Here is a 10008-nt window from a genome sequence, read left to right as displayed (position 1 = left end):
AACCTGAAGCCATTTGATTTGGCACATTTTGAAATAAATTTCAATAAAAAGCAGAGAAGGCTAAAAGAGTACCTAAAATCTATCATAAACGTTAACTTTAGTTCCTAATTAGGCCGTAGAAAAGTATCGTAAAAAGGACACAATAATTCTGCGAAACCTCTAGAGTGCTCCTAGACAGATAGATAGATAGATAGATAGTTTTTGAGTGACGCCGAAAGTTTACTCTTGATTAATAGGTACCCAACTCTTTCCCGGACAAGATTTAAGGACTATCGGTTATGTACTTTTGGCAGGGTTTTTCAAAACGGGAAGTCCATGAGAAAATTTTTCAAAGGGACAAAACATATCAAGTTACGTAAAGCTTTGTTTGTCAAGGAGAAGAGAATAGCATGAATTGCTTTAAAAGAAGGCTGCCACAGATCTTAAAGAAGTTTTAAATGGAATGCAACATATTTACAGTAATTTGAGTGAGTTTTATCTTTTGTCAAGAATGTAATAAATTCGGATACAACATAAATTGGCTATAGAAACTTTAAAAAACTAACATCCACCATGTTGTTTCATGTCGAAAGACTCGAGCAGTAAATGATTGAAAAAAATGAAAGTTGATGCGAGCGACTACCATGTACCACTGTGGTTGGCAGCATGACTGTAATTTTCCAATGGTACTGAAATGATCGCGAAATGATCGCGAATGTCTTTTGCCTTTTGTGGCCAACTCATGGCAAAGTATGAGCTTTTAATATCACTCAGCCAGTTGAAATCGATGTCTACATCTCGTCTTTAGTTGCCGATTATGTACTCGTCTGTGATTGATGAGCCTCGTGACGTCATGCGAGCCAAAGCGTTGTACTAAAAATAAACAGTAAAATTTGTATGCGCTGCAAGGGAAATGAGAAAGGGGAAGTGATATATTTGGCAAGTATGAAAGGATGAGACTTGGGAAATGCAAAATTAAAATCTTCTAACTGTTACTTCGACCAAAGATTTAGATGTAGTTTACTTGTACTGAATAGAAGTAATAAGGTTGCAAAAGTAAAGTAACTTACATTCCAAAGTGATGATTGGCGATTCCAATCACTATCCGCTTTGTGTGTTGGTATAGTTGAATCACATGATTGGTATAAGTTGAGTCATTTTAAAATACACAACATTTTTAATAACTGAAACACGAAAGTGAATAATGAAAAGGTAGAATAGATACAAAATATTATAGATACACATACACACAAACCCAACAATTACGCAAACCCCGATTCTTGATAGCTTGGAACCCTTAAACTTCAAACTATCAATAAAATGAAAGAAACACTGAATCCTCCACAGAAGAGGTAATAATGTAACACGACAGAAATTCTGTTATTTCAAAAGCTCAAAGACCAGTCTATACAAGACCACTACTCACAGAGTAGTTCCACACTGACATCTTAACAGAGCAAATGGAAGTGTAACAGAGCATATAAAGTCTATAGAAAGTTATAGAATTTGTGGGTAGACTACATTCTTAGTAAGACACTTCCCATTTTTGTACCCTTGACCATAGGATTTAGAGACAACCAACCTAACACTCTGAAAAGAACGTGTACGTGAGAAAGCAACGTACAATTGGCCGTGAGCAAAGCAAGGTCTTGCAAGTGAGATTCCAACCTTGTCATAGGTCTGTCCTTGACTTTTGTTGATTGTCACAGCATAGGCGTACCGGAAATTGGACCCTTTTTAGCTGAAATGGAAGATTGGTGTCATTGGGACAAAAAGTTATTCTTGGAATCAAAGTTCTCGCCCCAGCGGAAAATCCGGACAGAATCTCTGCATCAATCAGGTTATTTTGTAAACGACAGACTTTCAGACGTGTTCCATTACAAAGGCCGTCCTTCAATGACAAATTTCTCAATAGCATTATTATAGATCCCTCTTTTAAATTTAGTCTATGCTTTGGCATCCCACTTGGTGTGAGCGAATGGAGAAACTCTAGTGGATAAAGATCAACTTCTTCTTGGGTGTCAGCCATCACAGAATCAAAACTAAAGTATGTGCGAACATCACCGCCTAAACATCTTAGAATTTTCTCATTGATCTCCAATGCTTCATTATTAGTTGGCGTCAATATTACCTTAGTTGATTGATCATTGTCGTTTTGGAAATTGAATATATGTGGGACCAAATCGGAGTTCTCGGGTAACACACATTCATCAGGAATTTGGATACATCCTTTAAAAGGATCATCTGGTTTCGCCGGAAGTGCGCCGGCACCAAGACGAAGTAAGAACTCAGAAAATTCTTGTTCTCCAGGCCCTGTCTTCATGTTTGTACGGAGATAGAATGTTCTAACCAATGCCCAGATGTAGCTACTTTTGAGACATGTTTCTACAACCTGTGCCGCAGTGCCTCTCTTAACCACAGGAAGTGTCTGGCGAAAATCACCGCCCAGCAAAATAACCTTTCCAGCAAAAGCAACATCACTATTACTTATATCTCTCAGCATTCGGTCAATAGCTTCTAAAGCATACTTAGAAATCATAGAAGCTTCATCAAAAATGAAAATGTGCTGGCTTCTCAAAAAGTCAGCATGTTTGCTCGTTGGTTTTACATTACATGAACAACCATCATTGACTGGTACTGGAAGCTTGAATAAATTATGACAAGTCTTACCACCATCGAGTAGAGTCGCTGCAATCCCTGTCCAAGAAGAAGTTGCAACACAGAAGGATCGAGCTCTAGCCTCTTTGATGATGTAATTATATGTGAATGTTTTCCCTGTACCTCCTGGGCCATCAAGAAAAAACACTTTAGAAGTACCAATATCATTCACAGCAAGAGAATCAAGCACAGTGTCAGAAATGTTGATTTGCTGAGGATTTAACAGCGGTCTAATCCTGTCTGCCGCCTGCCTATTCTCTTGAACATTAGGTTCTTCATCGAGCAAATCAATATTCAAAGGAGGCAGATTAAAATCCACCAAGGCTTTACCAGCATCTTCTAAAGTCCTCAGTAGGTAAGCTAAAACCAGCTGTTCAGCATGCAATGCATCGTGATACCTCAAAAAGTCTTCCATCATGTACCCCTTGAATGATTCCCACAATTCATTTGGGTTATTTGGCCCGCCATGAATAAGTATTGTAGAAAAAGTTTTTCTAATCTTAGCTGGAGAAGAAACATGGACAACTTCATCAAGGGTATTGACCCAAATGTTGTCATCCTCCAGAAGACCTCGAGCTAAACAGGCTTCCCTGAAAGATTCAAAGATCTGACCATCATAGGTTCTCAAATCTTCAAAAGACGTAGCTCCTGGAACATGAAGCAATAAAACTCTCAAAAAGTATCTTTCTCCTTCCCGGAGGCTGGCACTATACATTCTAGGGATGACTGTACCACGTTGTCTAACTTTCCACTTTGATGTGGCTTTGACGAAAACATAATTGTTTGGAATATCAGGATATAAAATAGTCATTGCAGTTCGGTCTTCTTGGTTCAATTTAAACCAAGCTGTCAACATGGTGTCCTTGTTTTGAGCTCTCTCTACAGCACCTTCCTCGCCTCCAGGTTGAAAATAAACCCTTTGGAAGTTTGGTAAATGTACAGCAAGCCTTGTGATGATGTGCGTTTGGGTGTGCATGTTGAAGCTAAACAAACGCCAACATGCTTCCGGTGCAGACACATAGCGTGCATCAAGGAAAGTTTTGATTTCATCGTGATCAATTCTTTCAGCGATTTCAATGTGGGCTGAGTCGTGTTCCTTATAGATGTACTTGTATAAATACTTAACCGCCTTGATGGAAACACAGGCCTCCAAGTTAATGTGTGCATTGAACCTTTTACTCAGATATGGATTGTATGGTACAACTGATCGGTTGTCAAGATCAAAATTTCGAACACGCACGGTTCGACCATCATCAGGTCGGTAGTAGTGAGGAAAACCATCAACATTAAGGAGCGTACGATCATTGAAACATTTTGGGTAGTTTTTAGAACAACTACCATCCACCATACAAGGACATTGAGGATTGAGGGCACCACATGGCCCATGAATCATGTTTGTTTTGATTATCTCGTATAGTTCAGGCTCAGTTTCAATATCAGGAATCCTTGCACAAATTAAAGCATCAATGTCATCAGCATTTCTTAGTTTAAACTCAGGAGTGAAATGCAAGAGCATGTGGCAATGTGGCAGGCCTCTTTTCTGAAACTCTATGACATCAACACGTGCCACAACCCTACCAAGAACACAATCTTCCATTATTTCTTTTTTCAAAGCATAAAGCTTACAGCGAAAAACACGACAAACTAAATCAGGCCTATCCTTGGTTGTTTGTTGAGGTAACAAATTGTCAGTGATTTCCTTCCACCTCGGATTACAAGTAAAAGTTAGGAAGCAATCAGGTCTACCATACTTTGCAACCACAGCCATTGCATCCAAATAGAGCTGGTGCATTGCTCGAGGGGACCCAAGGAAAGTAGAAGGGAGAACAATAACATTTCCTGCATTCAAGTTCCGCTGGCCAGCAGCATTTTCAAGGTAATCCATAAGGCCACTATACGAATCAGCCCTTAGATTCTTTTGATTAAAACGGATGTACTGTAACCTACACCCCTCAACTCGGGTGTACGCATCTACAAGAAACTGCTGAAACAAATAACCAGACAAATGGAGTGCAGAGAATTCTTGACGAATAGCCAATCTATAAGCAAAATGTTCAAGCATAGTCACACGATTTCTAACATTTGTAGCTCGCTCTGCAGCTTGACTCATATTCATATCCCAGCCAATATCCCCTCTAGGGTAAATCAAAGGATAAATCATAGGATCTATGTTAGAAGAAGTCAACGGCAATCTTTGAAGAGGCTCGTTGTGTGGGTATACCACAATTACTCGGTTTGCAGGAGGAGCACCGCCCTCCCCTGTGAAAACTATTGAAACCTGTTCATGCAATGGGGCATTATACCTTCTATTGTCATGACCTTCAACCATTCTCATTGTTACTCGTGATACAGGCCGATTTTGTTGTTGTGCTAATGCGTTCTCCTGCTCCTCAACTACTTTCATATACTTGTAAGATGCAGCAAAAGGATTAACATCGTCAAGAACACTCTGTAAGATAGCCATAATTTCGCGATCACAATCTGCAGCAGATGGGTTCTGCATCCGTAAGTTCAAAGCATTCCCTGTCTCAATGATATAAAGCTGAGCATACTGTGGCCGGTGTGCTTGTTCTGGGAATAGACTACCATATCTATGTACAATTTGTCCACATATTCTAAAAGTAGGTGGACCCCGACCAGAAGGAGGTGCAATATTGGCAGAAAGAGAAGCGAAAGCAAAACAGTTATTGTAGAGTCGAATCTTATCTCTAAACTTCTTAGCTTGGTTTGAAACTCCTGTAAAAAGTTGGTGAAGCTGAGGTGGAAAAGGTCGCAGTGGAGGAAGTACAACTTTTCCATTTGAGCAACACTTAAAATCATTTTCCCCCTCAAATTTTAATGCCCCACAAAAAGTACAAAGCTGATCAAATTCACCTAAAGAATGTTCCTCAGGAAGGAAGGCAGTAGGTGCTATGCCTAAAATACGAGTCCGTCGCTGTTGGGCTCTTTGGTAAGCATTTTGATGCCATCCAGCAGGCCTGTTTGCATTTACATCAGTCCTTCGTTCCCTTTCACGTTGGGAGTTCTGAGCGACCTTCTTTCATTGGATTCTTCCTCAGTTTCATTTGCACGCTGGACCCGCATTCGTGCAGCATTTCTCTGTCGGCGTGCTTGTGCTTGTTGTTCTGTTTCACCTTGCCTTGGATTTCTGATGGTATTTCCAAGCCTGCTAGTTTCACCCTGTCCTCTGCCTCTATCTTGACCCCTTGCTCTACCTCTGCCCACACCTCGTCCACTACCTCTGCCCAAACCTCGTCCTCTGCCTCTACCTTCACCTCGTCCTCTGCCCTCACCTCGTACTGTGCCTCTTCTTTCAACTCTTCCTCGGGCTCTACCTCTTGGCGGCAAATTATCATTCAAAGGAGCCAAATTCTCGCTATCGTCTAAGTTCTCCATCATGGTCAAAATAAATTAGCAACAATCAATTTTAATCAATTCTTAAAAAATATCAAGTTCAAAGGCCAGTGGAATTGTTTATCTGGATAAAGGAAGATAGATGGATAAGATGTTGAGAAGAGAGTAATTCGATTCTCAAATCAAAGTCAAATGCAATGATAGAATTTGCATGGCGATACCAAACCAAAGGATACAAACGGTGAAAGATAATAAATAAATGGTAGCATGACTATATGCATAAAAATGTTCGATGCAATTCAATGTTAATCAATTCTTAAAAAAACATCAAGTTCAAAGGTCAGTGGCAGATGATGGAATTTGCATGGAGATACAAACCCAAAGGATACAAACGGTGAAAGATAATAAATAAATTGAAGCACGACTAATGCATAAAAATTTATGATGCAGTTTAATGTAGTTACTGACTCAAAAATCTATACTATAAAATATAAACAGCTTACATTGTATTGGTAAAAAAAGAGAAATATGGGTAGGACTAAAAGTTAAATTCCAGAAAGCAAACCGATCTTAAAAGCCAAACTTTAAAGTATCAAATTTATATATTCTTATAGCTAACAATAGCACTATAGCAATCTTCAAAATTAAAGATACCTTCTTCACTGACTATGCTCAATCGGTCAATTTTGAAACTGACCGAAAAGAGACCTATCCCTTGAAGCATTCCATATTTGAAAGAAAAAGACGGGGGTTAAAGAAAATGAGAAACCGCCTAAAGCCATGCACATTATCGACACTCTAAACCCCCCGAAATTGTTGCGAAAAGATGTATACTAAAGGCCTATTTACATCTATTCATTACGGTTTAAAAGACCGTGTAAAACGGACTTAAGATTGTAAGGGCTATTTTAGATTGGAGAAAAACAATCCTTTTCACGGACCAAATAAAGAAAATGACAATGTAGAAAGGCCCATATTGCCGATTGAAGCCAAAAACAATCCGTTTGACGATCAAAACAAAAAATAAATATTGTAAACACACACGAATAAGCGTATTAATATATAGATTCAAATTCAATTCAATTCATAATATCATATATGTCGTTCTTTAAACACTCGTTATTCGACTTAATAAGTGTTTAAAGAACGACACATGATATATTGTGGAAATAAAAGGAATTCAATTCATAATATCATATATGTCGTTCTTTAAACACTCGTTATTCGACTTAATAATTGTTTAAAGAACGACACATGATATATTGTTGAAATAAAAGGAATTCAATTCATAATATCAATTCCGGGACGGGGCTAAAGTGCAAGACCGTAAACTATTTCACCGTCTATTTCATCGTTTTTTAAGATCGTGTTTCTGGTTTACGGTCTGGTCCAAGTAACTCGTCTGCAGGGATATCTGTCCCTGCATATGCGAGTGTATCTGATTGGTCAATTCGCCCGAGTCACTGAGCAGAATTTTCGCGGGCTTTTCGATATTTTCTATGCGCGCGCATAATTTATGGAAAAAAGCTGACATTGCAAAATAACATAAACAAATGACAATGAGAACACAGGTTCATTTCTAAACAAAATGGCAGCTCGAAAGGAGCCCATACAAATGTGGCTGAAGTTTGGATGTAGTTTAAAGTATGCGAGTGTATCTAATTGGTTAGCCTGGATAACCAGACCGTAAACTATTTCACCGTCTAGTTTTTAATAATCTTGTCTCTGGTTTACGGTCTGGTCCAAGTAACTCGTCTGCGAGGATATCTGTCCCTGCATATGCGAGTGTATCTGATTGGTCAATTCGCCCGAGTCACTGAGCAGAATTTTTGCGGGCTTTTCGATATTTTCTATGCGCGCTCATAATTATGGAAAAAAGCTGACATTGCAAAATAACATAAACAAATGAAAATGAGAACACAGGTTCATTTCTAAACAAAATGGCCGCTCGAAAGGAGCCCATACAAATGTGGCTGATGTTTGGATGTAGTTTAAAGTAGTTTTAAAAGTTTATTGAGTTTGTAAAAGAGTTTTTATGGTAAGTTAATTATGTGTGTCTGCCTGGGTTTCCAAAGCTTCGATAGTCTGTCAACGAGGGTTCACTCACATACAGTATCAAACAAACTGTACCCAACTTTTTTAGTTGCACCAGACTCTAAAGTTTTAGAAACTTTGGTGATGAGGTAAGAATTTTAACAAAAATTCAGTACTGGGAGCGTGACTTTTTTGTAGCTCGTTACAAGATCATTCATAGATTGAAGCCCATTGTGCCAAATTCATTAGGCTTTTAACCGAGTTAAGTTTAAAGTCTTGTATTTTTTCTTAATAAAGTTTGACAAAAATTGATTTACTATATCTAAAGCTATAACTTAAAACAAAATGTGACCAAAAGTGACTTACTTTTATGTTTATGGTGACTTACTTTACTCTAGAAGATTTAATTGAATATTAGGAAAGATTTATATGGAGTATTGACTTGTAACTTCTCATATGCATAGCTGAGTAGTACATTATGGTTATGTGACACTTTTTAGTGACTTACTCAATAGTTAACTGGGCCAAAATCTGACTTACTCATAAAAATAATGGCTAAAACTGCTTTAAAATTGAAGTTGACTAAAATTAAACCAGTATGTCTGGAAAATATAACTCAACACTAGAGTAACAATATTTCTTCTAGTCATTGTCTTTGTTAAACGTGACTTACCTGCGAATTTTCCCTGTCTTCAATAGACGAAACTATTAGAAGATATTGCTGATGTATATACAAAATACTGTTATTTTAAGCAAATTTTTAATAGATGTAAAATCTGAGTCTGCTAAATCGCGTGCCACGCGTGCCAGCGTGCTATGCGTGCCAGCGTGCCTACGTGCCATGCGTGCCTGCGTGCCAACGTGCCTTGGCGTGCCAACGTGCCATGGCGTGCCAGCGTGCCTTGGCGTGCCAGCGTGCCATCCAAATTTGGCGTGCCATTAAAACTTCGGCGTGCCATCCGAATTTCGGCGTGCCATCCGAATTTCGGCGTGCCATCCGAATTTCGGCGTGCCATTCAAATTTCGGCGTGCCATCCGAATTTTGGCGTGCCATCCGAATTTCGGCGTGCCATCCGAATTTCGGCGTGCCATCCGAATTTCGGCGTGCTCGTCCAAATTTTTACCGAAATTTCGGTAAAGCTTGGGGGAGAAGATGACACAACTTGGACCCCCCAATATGGACCCCATTGTGGACCCCAATATGGACTCCCTCAAAATTAGTGGGAAAGCATTTTCAAGGTTATTTTATGTAATGACACTTAAATTATGTAAATAATGGCATTATCACAAAATATGAGGTGTATACACCAATTTACAACAAGATGTTTTCTCATGCTCAATAGGATGCTGGCGGTGCAAATGGATATAGATTGTCATGCAATGAAAACATTAAATGCTCCAAGAGGGCTGTTTTAGAGATATGAAAATTGTAGTACTTTTATTATTATTTTATTAATTTCATTTTTATATGAACAGAGCATTACATAACTTTAAAAGTTTTGAAGGAGATACACGTGTTTCTTCCACGCGTAAGGCAGCAGTCTACCTGTCATTTTCTTGACAAAGCAAAATCTCATTTTCAGCTTTATATATAATATATGATTAGATACTTAGCGTTATGTTTTTTTCTTGAGCATATGGTAATTTAAGCTGAGGCTGGACATATGCTTAATATGCTTAATTTTCTATTGTTCTAAAACAATAAATCCATTGTATTCGAGCCAGAATCCCAGCTTTGTTATGCTTATACGCGTTATGCTTATAAATAAAAAAACGTGTAGTGTACTTTTGGATGACGGTCAAGTATTCTTAAGAAATTGCCAAAATTGAGGGTGAATTATTCTTAACATGTTCTTACTTTTTTGGACTTGACTATTTTACAAACATGAGAAATAATCATATTGAGAGTTTTGGACTTTTGAGTTTCATCCTGATATTCTTATAGAAGATATTCTTATATAAAAATGCTCCAAACAACGTTAA

General features: G+C 38.4%; 1 protein-coding gene across 1 annotated transcript; it reads right to left on the bottom strand.

Moving 5' to 3' along the window:
• Window positions 1–1496: 1496 nt before the first annotated feature.
• LOC136813193 (uncharacterized) lies at window positions 1497–6033 on the bottom strand. The gene is made up of 3 exons (XM_067069716.1): window positions 5630–6033; window positions 1968–5228; window positions 1497–1569 (listed from the first exon to the last, which is right to left on the bottom strand). The coding sequence occupies exons 1-3, from the start codon at window positions 6031–6033 to the stop codon at window positions 1497–1499; spliced, it is 3738 nt and encodes a 1245-aa protein (XP_066925817.1).
• Window positions 6034–10008: the final 3975 nt, after the last annotated feature.

Source organism: Clytia hemisphaerica, unplaced genomic scaffold (genome assembly GCF_902728285.1).
Source record: "Clytia hemisphaerica strain Z4C2 unplaced genomic scaffold, Clytia hemisphaerica genome assembly, whole genome shotgun sequence".
Classification (NCBI taxonomy): Eukaryota; Metazoa; Cnidaria; class Hydrozoa; order Leptothecata; family Clytiidae; genus Clytia; species Clytia hemisphaerica.
This window is presented reverse-complemented; position numbering and strand designations above follow the sequence as displayed.